This window comes from Rhinatrema bivittatum, chromosome 14 (genome assembly GCF_901001135.1).
Source record: "Rhinatrema bivittatum chromosome 14, aRhiBiv1.1, whole genome shotgun sequence".
In the NCBI taxonomy this organism is placed as follows: Eukaryota; Metazoa; Chordata; class Amphibia; order Gymnophiona; family Rhinatrematidae; genus Rhinatrema; species Rhinatrema bivittatum.
The window spans coordinates 79,111,914-79,132,379 of NC_042628.1; the positions used below are offsets into that span (position 1 = coordinate 79,111,914).

At 42.4% G+C, this 20,466-nt stretch overlaps 1 protein-coding gene across 1 annotated transcript in view; it reads left to right on the plus strand.

Annotated features, from left to right (window-relative positions):
- Positions 1–20,466, plus strand: part of LOC115075650 (IgGFc-binding protein-like) — a 94,985-nt gene that overhangs the window by 16,248 nt on the left and 58,271 nt on the right. Inside the window, exons 4-6 of the mRNA XM_029576224.1 lie at positions 4,488–4,828; positions 12,811–13,384; positions 19,789–20,381. Of these exons, the coding sequence (XP_029432084.1) occupies positions 4,488–4,828; positions 12,811–13,384; positions 19,789–20,381 (1,508 nt within the window). The remainder of the gene's footprint in view (positions 1–4,487; positions 4,829–12,810; positions 13,385–19,788; positions 20,382–20,466) is intronic.

Below are 20,466 nucleotides of genomic sequence, written 5' to 3' on the forward strand. Positions count from 1 at the left end.
TATGGCAGAAAAAACTACGACCAAACTGACTACTGCTTAGTTAGGCATGTGTATTTATTTGAAACAAATAAGACAAATGCAATGAATGAACAAAAGAGGACCTGAAGGCTTAGCTGCATATAATACCCAGCAGCCTCCGGGAGAGGTCAGAACAAGCAATCCAGACTTTGATCGCCACAGGTCCGGGTTTCAGAGGCCCCACATCCCTTGCAGCAGAAAAGGACCAGAAGGCTCATTTGCATAACTTACCCAGCAGCCCTGAGAGAGCTTGGTGTGAGCATCCAAGCTTCATAGCACCACCTTCGAGAAGCCCCTTACTGAGAAGAGGACTAGAAGGCTTATCCGTATACATTATCCAGCAGCTTTCAGAAGAGGACCACAGAGATCATCACAAGCGATCCAGGCTTTGATCTCCACAGGTCCGGGTTTCAGAGGCCCCACATCCCTTGCAGCAGAAAAGGACCAGAAGGCTCAGCTGCATAACTTACCCAGCAGCCCTGGGAGAGCTTGGTGTGAGCATCCAAGCTTCATAGCACCACCTTTGAGAAGCCCCTTACTGAGAAGAGGACTAGAAGGCTTATCTGTACATTATCCAGCAGCTTTCAGAAGAGGACCACAGAGATCATCACAAGCGATCCAGGCTTTGATCTCCATAGGCCCTCCTGTATCCCTTACAGCAGAAGAGGACTAGAATCTCACAGCTCTTTACTGTAAATTTGTTACAGGTTTTATTTAGAAAGAATTTAATTAAAAACAAAAGTCAATAAGGTGAGTACCTAAATGGACTAATTGTATTGTTTTGAGGGTCATTGACAAATATAAAATAAATCAATAGACTAAAATTACTTTAGGTTAGCTTTACATGCTTAGAAATTTAAACTTGGTAACAAATCAACAAAATGAATATGCAGATAGCAGTGAGAGAGAGGCTTTCCAGTCTTTTGCACTGAGTGACACTTAAATGATTATCTTCCAGCTAGTGAGAAGTTTTTGAGGTAGACATGTATTTTTATTTTAACCTATGATTTAATTACCTGTTATGTATTTTGTTTTTTAACTTTATTGTAAACCGCCAAGTTTGTATCCCAGATTTGACAGTATATAAATAAATATTATTATTATTATGTATGACCTAGAGGCTAGAGTGGCAGACCTAGAGGAGGTAAGGGAGACACAGTTATATAGAAGAGAACTTCAAGGATATAGTAGAGAAGTCCCACCTCCAATCTGGCAGCCCCTATGCTGCCTTGGAGGGAAAAGGTCACCTGGAAGGAGAGCTTCACCTTGATGAGGCTAGGACCTGCATCAAGGTGAAGTAGTATCCTCTTGCATCAAGGATGTGTCTCCAGGGGGCACGTGCTCAGGAGGGAAGAATTAGGATGGCCATTGTAGTTGGTGACTCTATTATTAGTGTGATGGACCTTATGGTCACATCACCATTAAAACCTGGGTGAGTCCTTAGTTCAGCTAGAATAGTAGTGCGAGTTATTGTGTGGGGAGGTACCATTCAAATTCAGCCCCTCCCTTTGAGGGGTCTACAATTCCCATCCCCCTGAGAATCTATAATAGTAGCTCTTTAGGTTTGCTGAGAGTTAAGAGACAGTGAGGAGTTTTGCTTAAATTGTTTTTTCAGGCCCAGTCAGAGGAGCCAGGCAGGTCCTGCTTCATTGTTTTTTCAGGCCCAGTCAGAGGAACCAGGCAGGTCCTGCTTCGTTGTTTTTTCAGGCCCAGTCAGAGGAGCCAGGCAAGTCCTGCTTCGTTGTTTTTTCAGGGCCAGTCAGAGGAGCCAGGCAGGCAAGTCCTGCTTCGTGGTCCTGATCAAGGTCAGGAGGGGTATTCTTTTCCCACTCACTAGCTGGTTAGGATTTTCCCTCTGGGTCTATTTTTTGGGTTTTAGGATTTTAAGTAGTAAGAGCCTCACTGGACACCTGGGCCTTTCTTGAACTCAGGGCTTAGGGAACCCAGTGTCTGGGACGACCAGGGATAGGGAACATCTGCCCAGGAAGTGGTGGTGACCTGATATGAGGAGGAACTTCGATGTTAAATACATTTGGAGGTAAAAGTCCTTGAGTTCAAGACCCAGGAGGAAGTTTTGGTTGATCATCCTTCCTGTTTGATGCAAAGATATCTGCTTGCTTCAAGGGGATCCCTTCCATCAGGGATCCAGAAAGAAGAAATAAAGAAATTGTGTAAGAACCAAGGAGAACCTGAAGATCTGCTAATTGTGAGTAAAGGAAATCAAACACCACACTGGAGTGCATACCCATCCGGTGTTTTACCACCCTGAGAGAGAGAAAAGATTTACTCTCTGTGCCATAGACTTTTACCATTTTATCAGAATGAAAGTGTTTTTTTGACCAAGCTAAAGGGACCCTGACCACCTGGGAATTCCACTTAACTGAGCTCTGGGAAGTGGATATTTTCCTGGCCCTGGTATGTGAGACCTGCAAGGATGGAGGGAAGAGACTGTACAAAGAGAAAACAAATCCTGTGCTCCACTGAGAATTAGATCTAAAATTGCTCCCTCTCTTGTAGGTTCCTGAACCAATTGCTCCAGTTTAGCCTATGTCATCTTCCTGTCTTAGGGTTGGATTTACTAATACTGCTGGGCTCTTTAAATCCCGTGGTAACGGGGGTGGGGGGCGAAGCGGGGGGCAGTCCTGTGCTAGCCAGCAGTGATCACACCTCCGCGGTGCGATCGCTGCCGGTGTCACGTTGAATAAGTACACCATAAAAGGAGTAGTTATTCAGCGCGAAACTGGCAGCGATAAAGGTGCGTACCTTTCGCTGTCGATGAAGTCTTCGCAGCGTCGGCCCTGGTGCTGTCCCAACTCCTCCTATTCCGGGGCTGACGCCGCCCCAACTCCACCCCAAACTTGGTATCACCCACGATAAGGGACTTTTCGCATGCGAAACGTCCCTTATTGCGTGCGATCCGCATAGAAAATGACCCCCTTAGTCTTTTTATGCAATTCTTCTTGCTGTGTTGCTCGATACCTACAATTTATGGTTTAAATTGCCAGTGCTGCTGCTGCTCCAAGTCTCTCTTTGGACCTTTCAGTATTTCTACCTCTGCTCCAGGTGAGTTCTAGGTTCTTTTCAGATTTCCCTATGGTATTTGTGACAATCGAATGCTTTACATGGACCTTACTGAGTTATGTTTAATGGTTTCATGCCCTCTTGGACTATTCTCAATCCTTCCCTCACCGTTCTTACTATTGGTCTTATCCTGAAATTAGCCTTTGATGGATTATACCACAGAAAATGGAAGACCAACCCCAAGCATGAACCCCTAACCCCTTTCCCAAATGATGCCAAATGAAAACTATAGCAGGTGTTCTCCAGGGATTTCCTCTCACTTCTCCCTCTCTAGGGTCAATAATGTTCCCATCTTCTAGCTTCTTGATGGTTCGATTAGTTTCTTGCCCTATATATTATATGCAGGTATGAAGTCTGATTTGCACATCAGGAGCACCACAGGCCTCCTGAAAGATTTCCTCTAACTTCTTCCTGCCCAAGGATAGTAAGTTCCCCATCTTCCTGCTTCTAGATATCTCAGTTACTCTTTTGTGCTGAATAGATGCAGGTCTGAAATCCAATTTGTACATCATGATCAAAGTAAACATCCTCCAGAGATTTCCTCTGACTTCTCCCTACCCAGGGCTTTTCTACCAATTTGGTTGGTGCACTTGGCTCCTCATTTGAAGTCTTGGGGTGTTCCTACCACTGTCAATGGCTGACCTGCACCTCTAATGGTGCTTTGGGGTCTTCATGAGACTTTTGTGCTGATTTAACCCTGTCTCAGTGCCTTGGCATTTTTCCTGCCACCTTTGCTGCTTTAGTTCCTCTTCATGGTACCTTGGGAAGTTCTTGCCGTTTTTAGTGCCATTTTACCCCTACGATGCCTTGGGCTATTCATGAGACTTTTCACGCTCTTAGACATAGTCTTGGAGTGCTCCTCTCATGTCTGATGATATCTACCCATAAGTTTTATTAGAACTGATTAGAAAATCCCAATTTTGGAGACCACAATAGGCTGCATTGCTTTACCCATTGACATTAATGGGAAACAAATGAATAAATAGAATGAATAATTACAAAGACATTTTTTACCTGAAACAAACCAAATGAATGATTATGGCCTATGAAATGAATAAAGAAACCAAAATGAAAAATTTTCCTCCTCAAATCACTGCTATTGCTGGACGGTCATACTATTGCTTTTTAGCTTCTTTTTCTCTCATCTGCTTTTCTATTTATTTATTTATTTAAAAGTGTTTGTATACCGTCTTTACAAACAATGTTTAATCAAAACGGTTTACATAACTAAATAAAAAAACAAATGTAAATAAAGATTTAAATTTAAAAGAACATAAAAATTATCAGATTATAAAAGCTCAAAATTACAAAAATATATAATAAAAATAAAAATCTAAAACAATGAATAGTTCACATAAAAAATAAATATTCTAAACATTTTATTCTAGGTAAACCAGTGCCTTCCTGCAACACAGTGAAGTGCAGAAAGAAGGAGACATGTAAGATGGTGAATGGTCAGCCGGTGTGTGTGCCAGAATCACAAGCAGTCTGCTGGGCCTGGGGTGACCCCCACTACCACACCTTCGATGGCAAGAATTTTGATTTCCAGGGCACCTGCACCTACACCATCGCCAAGAACTGTGGGAATGATGCCACACTTCCAGATTTCAACATAGAAGCCAAGAATGAGAACCGGGGTAGCACTAAGGTTTCTTATACCAGTTTTGTGACAGTCCAGATCTATGGATACACCATCTCGTTTGTGAGATTTGAAAACGGTCTAGTACGGGTAAGGTGAAAAAACTTTGGTTCTTTTGTATTATAATTTCTGCATTTCTAACGTGTCCTTAGAAAGGTCACACCATTACCTTATATGGAAGAGATGTGCCTTCATATCAGTTGAATGCCTGGTTAGCAACCTAATTCAGTGTTATCATGAGATTTTCTAGCTTTTGTCTTAGGGCATTTTATAGGACAATGAGAGTCAATGAAGTCGATGAGTGTTAGACAAACAGGCTGGACTATAATTGCAATGATGACTCAATTCATCTAAATTTGTAGAAAGGTATTTGTTAACTTCAGCAAACAGGGGCAGATTGTAGGAAAATATCAGCCCGGGGGATTTTTTCAGAACAGGCCCACGGGTTGTATGTCTGATAATCTTGTGTGCTTTCTATGCAACGCATGCTTCAACAGTTCTCAAAAGCAGGCCAAGCTGACCCTTGAGAGGCACATCATGTTTCCTGGTGCCAACATATCTCTAATGTAAATCACATACTTTCTAAATAACTTTAAGAAGCATATCAATAACATAATAAAAGAAGGATTCTAGAAGCTTCAAGTGCTAAAGAGGATCAAACCCCTCCTACACCCTCAAGACTATCGTGTACATTACAAGCCCTTTTGTTTTCCAAACTAGATTATTGCAACGCAATTTTCCTTAGTCTACCGGCTTCCACTATTAAACCACTTCAACGTCTACAAAATGCTGCAGCAGGGTCACTCAACAACAGCAAAAGATCTGACCACATTACCCCAATTCTCAAGGAGCTACTTTGCTTACCGATCCCCTACAGAGTTCAATATAAAGCTTTATTCCTCATCCATAAAGCATTAATTAACAACAAAATGAATGGATGGATGTAGTACTTCATTTCCAAATTTCACAAAAACTAACAATAAATAAACTGGAAACCACAATAAACCAGATACTGTATGCAGTACAACAGTGTAAAAAGAAAAACATCATCATTCCTCAAAAACAACAAAAAATAAAATCAAGAAGTATAAAACATCAATCATAATAGTAAAACCATACTAATAAAAGGAATGCATGTTTGAAAACAGTTGATGAATAGAATATCCAATAATTAAAAATTAATGTCAAATTTTTACAAATTTCCCAAAAACCAATAAAATATTTCAAAACAGCAGACACATCAAATACCCAGTAATTAAAACCAATAAGAATAAAAAATCCCCTGCTCTCCATACCTATGAACTTTTGTTTCCAAACACTCTGATATTATCAGGGGTGAGGGTGTGCACAGACTGGCCTCTCGCTTTCATATACACACATTCTCAATTGCTGACTGACCCATCCACCCATACACACACACACAAATGCTCGGTTCCCCATTGTCTCACATGGTTGCTGACACACACATAAAAATGTATTTTAAAAGCCCGATGCGCACATCAAAAGCAGATGCATGAATATGTTGGACTGGTGTGCACCAAACGGATTTTAAAGGCCTCCCAGATATGTGTGTATTTGTTGCTGCATGAACAAATAAAAAGTTTTGAAAGAGGAGCAAGCATGGGTGTTCCTGGATTTTAACTTGAAATTAGCTCATAAATATTTATACTCACGGACATGTGCCTGGGTCACCTGCCACTTTACTTCTGCTATGCATGACATACCGTAGAAACATAGAAACTTAGAAATGACGGCAGAAAAAGACCAATCGGCTCATCCAGTCTGCCCAGCAAGATATGACTCTTATTTTCCCATACTTATCTGTTTCACCAACCACCAATTTCAGGGCTCTTGTTGGTAATTGTTTGATTCAAATTTCCTGCCACCCCCTGTCATTGATGCAGAGAGTAATGTTGGAGCTGAATCAAAGGTGAGCATAAGGCTTAATGGTTAAGGGTAGTAACCGCCGCATCAAGCAAGTTACCCCGATGCTTGGTTACCCAGACTGCACAGATCAATGCCTTGTTGGATGTTGTCTGAATGCAAATCCTGTTTTCTACTTTTTCCCCCTGCCGTAGAAACAGAGAGCAACTCTGTATATGCATTCAAAGTGATGTATCAGGCTTAATTGGTTTAGAGTAGTAATCGCCGTAATAAGCAAGCTACCCCCACACTTATTTGTTTACTCAGATTGTGAAGTTTACTTCTTTTTGGTTGTTATCCGAATGCAAATCCTCTTTTCCACATTTCCCTTTGCTGTTGAAGCAGAGAGCAATGTTGGGGTTGCATTAACCATGCAAGGGATTTTTTTGAGTGAGGGTAGTAATCACCAGGTAGTAAACATTCCAGTAAGCCACCCCCCTTGGCTCTACTCTTCATTCCCATCCTCTATCCACAGTGTTCATCTCACGCCGCTTTGACATGTAACTTACAAAACAACGAAAACAAGGCAGATCAATGGGGTTTTAAAAGTCAGGGTTAAAAAGAGGAAGAAAGGCTATTAACTTAGGGGGGGTTGGGAGTCCTATTTCTTAACTGGGTGAACTGGGAATGAACTGGGAAAAATGGCAATGATGGCACGCGAGTCTTTTAAAATCCCCCACTTACGTGATAAAAATGGGATTTGTGTACACATGCACGCGTCCACTTAAAATTGTATGCGCGACAAGGCTATTTTATAATGTGCGCGCATATTTGCGTCTATGTTATAAAATAGTTGTGTTCCTGGGTGTGGGCCGACGAACGCATGCACATGTGCGCCCATGTGCCACTTTGAAAATTACCGGCAAACTGCCTCATACACTGACACACACACATTTTCACTGGCACCCATGCAAATGCTTTTTCACATGCTCGCTCAGTCACACATTCACTCACATACAATCACACACATTCACATGCTCGCTCAGTCACACATTCACTCACATACAATCACACACATTTACATGTTGACTGACTTGCTCAGTTACAAGCTATTTGGTCCCCCTTTCTCTGCCAAAAAAATGCAGAAGGGACAGCAGCTGCCTGTGATTAACTTATTTTTTACTCACATTGGGACCTAGAGGGCTAATAGGGTCTCAGTGGCAGCGCTGGCTTTCCTGTTGCTGTGGGATGAGGTATCCTTTGTGGTAGGAAGGGGCAAGCTGTGAGGCTTCTATTGTCTTTGGCCACAGCCCAAGGACGAGGGAGGCCTGCAGCAGAGGAGGAGAAGACATGGATCTGGCCTTGAGGAACAGCAGGAGGAGATGGGGGGGAGGGGGTCCGAGTAAGCCGCTGCCAGCATAGGAGAAACTTGGAGGAGGCTTAGGCTATGAGAGGAGAAGCCTCATAGGGGAAGACAGAATTGTAGCCACTAAGGTTGAGGTGGCTGAGGATGATGGAAGGGCCCGAGAGAACCATGTGAAGAGTCTGTGACAGGAGGCTCAGACTATGAAAGAAGCATGACTGGGGGCCCTGTAGAGAGAGAGGCAGACCTGGAGCTGGCGAGGAAGGCGACTGAAGGTGGGGGTCTGAGAGAGTCACTGCCAGCACAAGAGGTACTTGGAGGAGGCTTAAGCTTGAGCAAAGCGCACTGAGGGCCCCACAGGCCTGGGGACACTGTGACCAACATAAGCACCTGATTGGCTGTTTGGCCCATTGGGGACATACCCAAAGTCCCGAAAGGCCAGTCCACACCTTTCAGCAAATAGAAATATTCAAATAAAGAGTTAGTGATTATGTTGATAACTGTGGTAGTGGTGGTGAACAACTTCTGATGATTCATTATAAGACACATGATGGCAAGAGAAAGAACTGTTATTTGAACATCCACATAAAACTTATTACATATGCACCATCTTTAAATATGGTAAATAATACATGGGCAATGTAATAGTCCTTAACTTAACATAATCATATATCGTCAAAAGGACATGAATGTATATTCTTAATCAATATGGTTTATATAAAGCGTATGTATCATTCATTTACAAACATGAAAACAGATATCTTATTAATACATAAATCTTTTTTTATTATTTTTTAACATGTATTACTTTCACAAACCGAGTATAAATATAACATCAAAACATGATAATTGATTTAAAAATTACAAATACAGTATCTCTTAATATATGTGGATACCCAAACTCCCCAGTTTCCCACGTCCTACAACAACAAGAATTATCCCAACCTTAAAATACACTATCATTAACTCAATCATACACACATTTACCTAAAATTCCCCATGGTATTGCACTTATCCCAAAAAACGTGATTTACAACCTAATGTAACAAATATAAGTTTAGAATACAGGAATATTGAGATATTTCTTTATATATATAACCTGTTGTTAATTTAAACTTAAAAGTATCCTCCAACACTTTAAGCGGAAAGTATTTATTAAATTCTCATATATTTAATTTGCACAATAAATAATCCCCGACAAGGACCTTGTTTCGCACACTAGCTTCTTCAGGGGTTATCCTTCACACTGTTATTAATATATCTTGCAATTCTCACGAGGCAGTCTCAATATCCCGTTGTCCCAGATCTTCCAAATACTTTTAATGGTATCCACACCAACCTATAATAAAAAGACTTTTAATATCAAATATAATGGAATATAATAAGATCCTTGAACTTGTTCACCACAATTTACTTACAGTCGGGCTTCTCATTAACATCCAATCATCTCATATATATATGAAAAATATCTTCAACCAACTTCTCATTAATTCTAAAAATAATAATAACAATGTTACCACTGACACCAACCTACATCCAGCACCACATATTTTGAAATCACCGAATATAACTTACATATGTACAAAGAGAATTTTCAAGTATGCATCAAACGCAAATGTTACTTATCTCCAATATGATTATAACGTAATCTGAACTCCGTCAACCAGGACACTTCTCCAGCAGCATATATTTTTATCCTAAACACAAGACCAAAAATTCAATCAAAAGATCAAGTCAAAGAAATCTCCGACGGCATATAACTTAATCCTAAAAACAATGACATATCCCGCCATTGAATCATTGTATCTCCTCTATTATCTTAAACTTTAAACACTTAGAGAATCCACTAACCCATCCTCACTATATAGATATCCAACAATTTACAAAGCATAACAACTCACTATTTTCTCATGCCACCATGGCTCAACATTTTCTCATAACACCGCCATTGAGTGCCCCTTCATACCGCCATGGCTCAACGTCTCCTCGTACCAGAACACACCATCAAGTTTCCGCTTTTTAAATCCCCCGCTCTAGAGTAGAACTGTCAATCACTCTATCAAAAACACGCCCAACGACAATCAGGTAACCAATATCCGACGCTCAATTTCCACTTTTTACGTCCCGTGCGCTAGAGGAGAACTGTCAATCATTCTACCAAAAACACAACCATCACCAATCAAATTGCCAATCTCTAACACACACCCCTATCCCGGGGGAACTATCATTCACTCTACCTGTCACCAATCAAATATCCAATCTCCAACACACCTTCTTGTCTCCCAACCAATAAGATACCATACCAAACATTGGACACAAACAATACATCACCAAAACGCGATCATCCACACCACAAATCAATTGTATACCCAAACATTTGATCTACCCAACGTACCAACCTAATTTCAAGAGTAAAATGCTGCCCACTCAATTTCTAAGTTGAGACCCCAAGGGATATGCAAATGTACGCATGTAAATGCAAACCCCTCCCCCGGGAATTCCTCCACTGAGTCTGGGTAAATGTCCATTAGGGATGTGAATCATTTTTTGACGATTTAAAATATCGTCCGATATATTTTAAATCGTCAAAAATCGTTAGGGCCACGATACAATACCAATTCCCCCGATTTATCGTCAACCCCCGCTGAACGACCTCCTGCAGTCGATCTCCTGCCGGCGCCATTTTCCGTACGGAAAACGATTCGCGGCAGGAGATCACTCCCGGACCCCCGCTGGACCCCCAGGGACCTTTGGCCAGCTTGGGGGGGCCTCCTGACCCCCACAAGACTTGCCAAAAGTCCAGCGGGGGTCCGGAACGACCTCCTGCAGTCGAATCGTGTTGGTCTATGGCCGCCGCCATTTTGCAAAATGGCGGCGCAGAATGGCGTCGGCTGAAGACAACACGATTCAATTGCAGGAGACCGTTCCGGACCGCCGCTGGACCCCCAGGTAATTTAAGGCATTTGGGGGGGGGGGTTCGGGAGGGTGGGGGATTTAATTTAAAGGGTCAGGGGTGGGTTTTAGGGGGTTTTAGTGTGCCGGTTTTCCTGCCCTCCCCCTTCCCCCGATTTACGATTTTTTGACGATAAATCGGGGGAATTGGTATTGTATCGTGGCCCTAACGATTTTTGACGATTTAAAATATATCGGACGATATTTTAAATCGTCAAAAAACGATTCACATCCCTAATGGACATTTACCCAGACTCAGTGGAGGAATTCCCGGGGGAGGGGTTTGCATTTACATGCGTACATTTGCATATTTCAAAAGACGTGTAAATTTTCATGAAAAATTTCAGCATTCAAATTAGCACTTTTGGTGGAGTAATTTTCAAAGCAACAATGTGCATGTAAGTTGCCTTTGAAAATTGGTGTATCTTATGTGTATTTGTGCCAACGTTTTATACAGACTGTTACCAAATTACTCTTTTCAGTGAATAACAGTTATATTGGATATCTGTTAAGACATAAGACATAAGAACATGCCTATACTGGGTCAGACCAAGGGTCCATCAAGCCCAGCATCCTGTTTCCAACAGTGGTCAATCTAGGCCATACGTACCTGGCAAGTACCCAACAACTAAGTCTATTCCATGCTACAGTTGCTAGTAATAGCAGTTAGGGATGTGAATCGTTTTAGGATGATTAAAATTATCGTCCGATAATTTTAATATCGTCTTAAACCGTTATGGAACACAATACAATAGAGATTCTAACGATTTATCGTTATAAATCGTTAGAATCGTGAGCCGGCACACTAAAACCCCCTAAAACCCACCCCCGACCCTTTAAATTAAATCCCCCACCCTCCCGAACCCCCCCCAAATGAGTTAAATAACCTGCGGGTCCAGCAGCGGTCCGGAACGGCAGCGGTCCGGAACGGGCTCCTGCTCCTCAATCTTGTTGTCTTCAGCCGGCGTCATTTTCCAAAATGGCGCCAAAAAATGGCGGCGGCCATAGACGAACACGATTGGACGGCAGGAGGTCCTTCCGGACCCCCGCTGGACTTTTGGCAAGTCTCGTGGGGGTCAGGAGGCCCCCCACAAGCTGGCCAAAAGTTCCTGGAGGTCCAGCGGGGGTCAGGGAGCGATTTCCCGCCGCGAATCGTTTTCGTACGGAAAATGGCGCCGGCAGGAGATCGACTGCAGGAGGTCGTTCAGCGAGGGTTCCGGCGCCTCGCTGAACGACCTCCTGGTCGTTCAGCGAGGCGCCGGTTACATTGGCAACTCTCCAGTCTTCAGGTACAATAGATGGTTTTAATCACAGGTTACAAATTAGAACTAATAGATCAGAAATTTCATTTTTTAGTTCCTTCAGAACTCTGGGGTGTATACCATCCGGTCCAGGTGATTTGCTACTCTTTAGTTTGACAATCTGGCCTACCACATCTTCCAGGTTCATATTGATTTAGTTCAGTTTGTCTGACTCATCACCCTTGAAAACCATCTCCGGAACTGGTATCTCCCAAACATCCTCATTAGTAAACAAAGAAGCAAAGAATTCATTTAGTCTTTCTGCAATGGCCTTATTTTCCCTAAGAGCCCCTTTAACCCCTCTGTCATCTAATGGTCCAACCGACTGCCTCACAGGTTTCTTGCTTCGGATATATTTTTAAAAGTTTTTATTATGAGTGTTTGCCTATGATAATGATAATGGTAATATTTATTTTGGGGATAAAAAAAAGATACTAGTGAAGATATTTGCAGTGGCACCTGGCAAAGGATTAAAATGCTGTTCATAACCAAGTAATGGCTATGTGCAATGCATGCAAGTTTTCATGCAGTCTATCAACTTTGTGACACTACAGATGCTGACAATGGCCATTGGTATGTTCTTCTTCTTGTAGGTGGACAATCAGCTGTTGCGTTTGCCTATCACTTTGAATGGCGGGAAACTCCAACTTTACCAGACAGGGGGCTCTCTTCTCATCCAGACTGACTTCACTCTGAAAGTGTACTATGATTGGAACTACTACTTAAAACTGGAGATATCCAGCAGCTACTTTGAGAGTATCTGTGGCATGTGCGGCAACTACAACGGGAACCCTAATGATGATTTTATGACTCCACAGGGGGTGGCAGCTCCCGATGCTATTGATTTTGGAAAAAGCTGGAAGGTAGAAGATGGTGACAGGTTTTGCTGGCACAACTGCAATGGAGTGTGCAAAACGTGCAGCCAGGATTTGCAGAAGAAGTATGAGAACGAGCTCCTCTGTGGCTTGATCACCAAGCAGGTGGATGGTCCTTTCAGGCAGTGCCATCCTGTGATTGACCCCAAAATCTTCCTGGATAACTGTGTGTACGACATGTGCATGACTGATGGCTACAAGCAAACCCTGTGCCAGGCTTTGAAGACATATGGTGAAGCCTGCCAGAGGAAGAACATTGCCATCTATGAATGGAGGAAAACAGCTGGATGCCGTGAGTAAAGCATTAAATATACTGTACAATTGCAGGCATTTTCTTTTTATAATTTTCTCTTTATTAATTATAATTACAATTTGACAAAAAACAAAACATGTCAATAGTAAGGACATTAATATAACAACAAAACAAAAAGCAGATATCTCCACGAGGAAATACATTATATTAAAATCCCATGTACCATGGAATGGGGGAGCCAAGATTCTAAAGATCATTTCCAATCAGCAAACATATTTAAGAAAATAACAATAGCAGGCATTTTACATGAGAAAATGACTCGGTGATTCAGGCAGAAAGGACCAGGGTCCACATTAGAGCAGTGGGCAAAAGTCCTGAAGCACCATATATGCATCTTTTAGGGATGTGCAGCAGGGACGGATTCGTCCCATTCGGTATTTGTATTCATGGGGAGCCAAATCCATTGCATCTGTTCTCGGGGGACCCTGATCCGTTCATTAGTTACTTATGTTTTCACTTCCCAAAAAAAAAACCCGTCCCAACCCTTTACATTTAATTAACTACAACCCCTTAACCTCCTGACCCCCCCAAGACTTACCAAAAGTCCCTGGTGGTCCAGCGGGGGTCCTGGAGTGATCTCCTGCACTCGGGCTGTCAGCTGCCGGTATTCAAAATGGCGCCATAGCCTTTGCCCTCACTATGTCACAGGGGCTACCGGTGCCATTGGTCGGCCCCTGTCACATGGTACGAGCAATGGACGGCCGGCGCCATCTTGTGCTCCTACCATGTGACAGGGGCCGACCAATGGCACCGGTAGCCCCTGTGACATAGTAAGGGCAAAGGCTATTGGCGCCATTTTGAATACTGGCAGCCGACGGCCCAAGTGCAGGAGATCACTCCAGGACCCCCGCTGGACCACCAGGGACTTTTGGTAAGTCTGGAGGGGTCAGGAGGGTGGGGGTTTATTCGTTAGATATGTCGTATTCATGGGGGTTCGCCATACATTTTGTGACCCCAGAAATACAACGAATAGGGACATATACGTTGCGGATAGCCAATATGTTGAAAACAAATCCACACCTCTAGCATCTTTTACATGAATTTGGAAGAAGGATCCATCTTAAGAAAATAGGAAAAAGTATTAGCATTGGCAAGTTAAATGTAAAACATTGACAAGACAGGCTAATGCCAGCTGTACCATCTGTGCATCTTTTAACATGAATGTTTTCTTTCACACAGGTTTTTGCCTGACTATAAATTTATGAAATTAGCAAAAACTGCTATTTCAAAACTCTACAAAAGATTTGTGGAATAATTGCAGATACATTTACACAACTTTTAAATACAGGCAGAGCGACAGAGTCTAAAAGTGAGGGTGAGACTATGGTGCAGGGAAGAGGGTTTTAGGTTTGGTAGGACCTGGGCATCATTTTGGGGAAGGGGAGGGAGGCCTTTTCTGAAAGGATGGGCTCCACCTTAACCAGAGTAGAACCGGGCTACTGGCTCTCACTTTTAAAAAGAAGATAATGCAACTTTTAAACTAAATGATGGGGGAAAGCCAACAGTCGCTCAGAAGCAGATGGTTCGGAATAATGAATCTTTAAAGAATACTAACGGGTTCATTTTCAAAGCTTGGCGCACGCAGAAACTGGGGGATATGCACGTGGCCGGGCCGTGCATGTGCCAAGCGCATTTAAAAATGGCCCGGCCACGTGCATATCCCCCAATACTTGCAGAAGGGCCAGGCTTGGTGAAAGGGGCAGGCCAGGGGCCGGGGGCAGGGGCTTACCAGGACAGCAGCCATTAGGCCTTGTTTCAGGCGAAACTTACACCTGCTCGGAGGAGCGGTTACGTTAAAAAAACAAAACAGTTATGCTACTTAGAGTAGGTGTAGGGGTCAGGGAGGAGAGGAGAGGTTCCCTCCCAGTCTGCTCCTTAATGCGCACAAGAGGCCACCCGTCTGCACATACATGCGCGGATGTTAAAATCCGGCCAGCTTGTATGAGCAGGAATCGTATTTTATAGCATATGTGCAGTTATAAAATCTCCGCATCCATGTGCACTAGGGTTGTGCATTCGTTTGCAACGTATAGGGCCATATTCGTTGTATTTGTTGCATCGCGAAACGTATTGCGATTCCCACGAATGTAACAAATCTTCACTGAATTATTCGGCCGTCTGAAGGAGCGAATTTAAACAAACCCCCACCCTCCTGCCCCCCCTCCCCCCGAGACTTGCCAAAACTCCCTGGTGGTCCAGCAGGGCTCCGGGAGCGATCTTCTGCACTCAGGCTGTCGGCTGCCAGTATTCAAAATGGCGCCGATAACCTATCTATATGTTCAGCAATTTGGTCCTTTATGATAGTTTCTACCATTTTGCCTGCCACTGACATCAGACTCACTGGTCTGTAGTTTCCTACCCCCTTTATTTATTGAAAATCACTTGTAACCCATTCGCTCCAAAGTTTCGGGTGGGGTACATCAAACATGCAATAAAATACATAAAATTAGGACTGGGACTTACATTCACCTTTCACGAGGCTTAGTGAGCTGCTGAAGGGGGTTAGCTGGGATGGAAATCATCAAGAATGGACTGTTCACAGAGCTGATCCTTAAAAGCATTGCTAGAGAAAAAGGTCTTGTACCTTTCTGAATTCCTTGGGGTCTTCAGTATGCGGTGCGGAGGGGTAAGGAGCTCCATGGGGTGGAACTGCTATAAAAATGCTCTTTTTCTTGTGGAGTCAAGTTGGGCGAGTTGTAGGGAGGGGATTTCTAGGAAATGTTGGTTGGAGGATTGAAGTGCACGCCTGAGGGTGTATAATTTCAGTGTGGTGCTTGTATTGGATGCACCATGGGTTAGGAGCCAGTGTAGTTTGAATAGAACCGGGGTTATGTGTTCATCTATATTTGTACCTGGTTAAGAGGTGAGCAGCAGAGTTCTGAGTGATTTGCAGGGCTCTGATAGAGTTTTGTGGGAGGCCAATGAATAAGGAATTGAGAAAATCCAGAGAGGAGAAGAGACTGTTCTGAAAGCAGCAGAGTTTAGAAAGAATTTGAGGTGACAAAGTAATTTCAGTTTGGCAAATGACCTTTGAGTAATGGTTGACATGTGTGGCTTCATGGAAAGTAGGGGATCCAGAGTGACTCCAAGGTTATCAACTTTCTTGGAAATACAGATTGGTTCATTTTGAACATTAAGGAATTCAGCTATTTTAAAAATGGGTGTTACATTGGCACACCTCCAGTCTTAAAGTACCATAGTCGATATTAATGATAGTTTGCAAATTACCAATAGCAGGCCCACAATTTTATTTTTCAGTTCTTTCAGCACTCTGGGATACCATCTGGTACAGGTTATATACAACTCTTTAGTTTGTCAATTTGCCCTATTATATCTTCCAGGTACATTGAAATGTGATTCAATTCTGCTTAATCATCACCTTTGAATATCATTTCTGCCATTTCTTGCATCTTCCTCAGGATAAAATACAAAGCCTTATGCACCATACACAAACTAATATATGATAAAGAAGCAGACTGGCTAAACACAGCTCTTCGAGTCCACGTCCCACAAAGAAACCTTCACTCAGCTAACAAAGCACTACTAACAGTCCCTTCAGTAAAGTCAGCAAAATTAACCCAAGTAAGAGAACGGGTCTTATCACTAGCCAGACCCACTCTATGGAACACAATGCCCACTGAAATCAGATTGCAGAGTGATCTCAAATCTTTTAAGAAAACTTTAAAGACATGGCTCTTTAAACAAGCCTTTCCTAAAGAAACGGGAGGGTAGAGAGAAAATAAGTACAGAGAAGCGCAGATGAGAATGAACACAACAAAAAGTGCATGATCCTACAACTAAGAAGTAAACCAAAAAAAGTAACTCAATAATACACCAGGACTAGACCATCACTACTCAAACATTGATTTTATTAATGAATTTGTAACCGTACTTAATTGGCACCTGTTAAAATGTATGGTAACCTACCTACAGCAGAAGAATGAAAGGATGGATCGGTTAAAATGGACTTTATTGAAACTTGCCCGACTCTGGCCGAGTTTCGCTCTGCCGAGCTGCCTCAGGGGCTTGTTGAACCAGAAACTTGGCTCTATATACTTTTGCTGATTTTCAAGGATGAAGGAACATGAGTAAACACATCGAATTCCGATTTGTCACTTGTGATTCATAAGTCACTTGTGTGAGCAGTATCGATGCGATTCTTTGTCAAACTAGCACCCGGTCACATACCGCTCTGACAAACGCTTCTTGCAGCGTTTGTCAGAGCGGTATGTGACAAATCGGAATTCGATGTGTTTACTCATGTTCCTTCATCCTTGAAAATCAGCAAAAGTATATAGAGCCAAGTTTCTGGTTCAACAAGCCCCTGAGGCAGCTCGGCAGAGCGAAACTCGGCCAGAGTCGAGCAAGTTTCAATAAAGTCCATTTTAACCGATCCATCCTTTCATTCTTCTGCTGTCCGCCACATTGGATCGGTTACCGGTTTGTTTCCTTGGTAACCTACCTAGACATATCTTACTTTGTGCCTATTTGTAAACCGTTGCGATGGTACATAACTTAGCGACGGTATAGAAAAGATTTTAAATAAATAAATAAATGCATGTACCTGAAAACATTTTTATCCACAGCAAGCTTCTTATCAAAGTTTCTCTTTGCCTTCCTTATCAATGCTTTGCATCTAATTTGCCAGTGCTTAAGCTGTTTCCTGTTTCTTCATTCAGATCCCTTTTCCATTTTTTCAAAGTTGTTCTTTTAAAGGTGCATTTTAAAAATATGACACACACATTAATTAGGGAATGCGTGGATATGTCAAGCTTGCAAGTGCCGAGCCCCAGCGTGCACACATCTCGAAAGCTTAAAAAAACGGGCAGGGTTACAGCGTGGCCTGGACGGGGCATGGGCGTTTCAGGGCATGAACCTGAAATGTGAGCGTAAATATTGTGTAATCGTGTGCATGACGAGGTCCCCCGCTGCGTAACTTTACTTGTGCTATGGATGATGTGTAAAGAAAAAATAAAGATAAATAGGCAGATCTGCATGGTTTTAAGAGTCGGGGACAACTGGGGGAGTGCAGGATATTAAATAGGGGAATCTGGAGGACCTATCTTTTAACTGGGTGAACTGGGGACAAACTGGTAAAACTAGGATTAGCGTCGGCGCACATCCCTTTTAAAGTTCCTTATGTATGCAGTAGAAGCGGGATTTGCATGCCCATGCAAGGACCCAATTAAAATTTGGCATACATGAGCGCATGGGCAGGCTATTTTATAACATGTGTGCATTTACCCACGCAAGTTAGAAAATAGCCACCACCCTGGGCACAGGCTAATTCACGTGCCGCTTTGAAATTCACCATCCCTGCTATTATAGCTTCTCTCACTTCATCTTTTAACCATGCTGGTAGTCACGTAAGCTTTCCTTCCACCTTTTCTAATGCATGGAATACATCTGGTCTGGGCTTCCATTATAGTAGTTTTAAACAACATCCATGCCTGATGTAAGATCTTAACTTTTGCAGCTGTTCTGTCAGGTTTTTCCTAACCATTTTCCTCATTTTAGCTTAATCACCCTTTTGAAAGTTAAATGTTGTTACAGTAGATTTCTTTAGGCTCCTCCCTCCAGTTTTTAAGTCACATTTGACCATGTTGTGATCACTGTTGTCAAGTGGCTCCAACACTTTTACCTCTCACATGAAATCCTGTGTCCTCTAAGGACTAGGTTTAAAATAGATTCCCCTCTTGATGGTTCTTGTACTAAACAAGGTTGGGAAAAGTACTTTAGTTTTATAATGTACAATAAAAGATTGACAAATTTTTCAATGTGTCTCAGAATTTTCACATTCTTACCACGGAATCTACCCCTGAGCTTCCACAGGTTCTGGTGGGTTGTGCCTAAGACCTTCTCTACCTTTTATCAGAACTTACTAGGACAGGAGAGGAGGGGTAGCAGCACCAACAGTACTTAGGGCAGAAAAATCCTAAATTTATCACTGTGCTAAATTATTATTATTTATCTGATATATATTCCACCTTTCAGGCACTTTAAAGCATATTCTATTCAGGTGCTATAGGCATGGTCTAGTGTTTATAGTAATGCATATTCATTGTGAATATCCTGAAAACAAGACTTGCTAGCAGCAGTTAAGGACCAGAGTTTCCTTTCTCTGTTGTATAATTATCATCACATTAGATCTATAATGGATAAAGCCCCTGGGAAACTAAATTTTATTCCTGCCAAGCTTATCATTTTTTATATAGAAAAATGCTGTGTTTATTGGAGAATGCTGGCTAAGGGCCATTTTGAGAATATGATCAATGGTAGTCATATTGTGGGGTGTAATGTCAACCAAGATTGTTTGCTCTGTCTTAAAATGATTGAGAAGACATCTTGTTCACAAGAACCCTCTTTTGATTCTTCTTTCCTAGCAATGCAATGTCCTGAGAACAGCCAGTACAAGATCTGTGGTAGTGCATGCCCGACCACTTGTAATGATGATGCAGCCAAATGCACTGAGCCTTGTGTGGAAACCTGTGAATGCAACGATGGCTTCGTGCTGAATGAGGGGAAATGTGCTCCTAAGAGCATCTGTGGCTGCATCTTTGAGGGCCGACTCTATGAAGCCAATGAGAAATTCTGGGGAGATAAACAGTGTGAGAAACAATGCATCTGTAACCCATCGACCAGGAAAGTAGAATGCAAGGCCACCAAATGCAAAGCCAACCAGAAATGTGATGTGGTTAAAGGCATCCAAGATTGTTATCCTATGACCTACGGCACCTGCTCAGCTTCAGGAGACCCTCACTTCATTACCTTTGATAACCGCAGATATAACTTCCAAGGTACATGCCTGTATTTGTTTGCTGGGCTGATAAAAAACAGCGAAGGCTTGATTGACTTCCAAGTCTACGTCCAGAATGACAACCGAGGAAGCAAAGTAGTATCCTATGTCACCCTTGTTCAAATAAAAGTTTTGGAATATGATATTATAATCAGCAGAGAGATCCCTGAAAAAGTGATGGTAAGTTTTACTAAATATCAATGGTTTATGTCTATCAAAAGTAACCTTCAAAGTAAATGCTAATTGGACCTATCCAATGATCTAG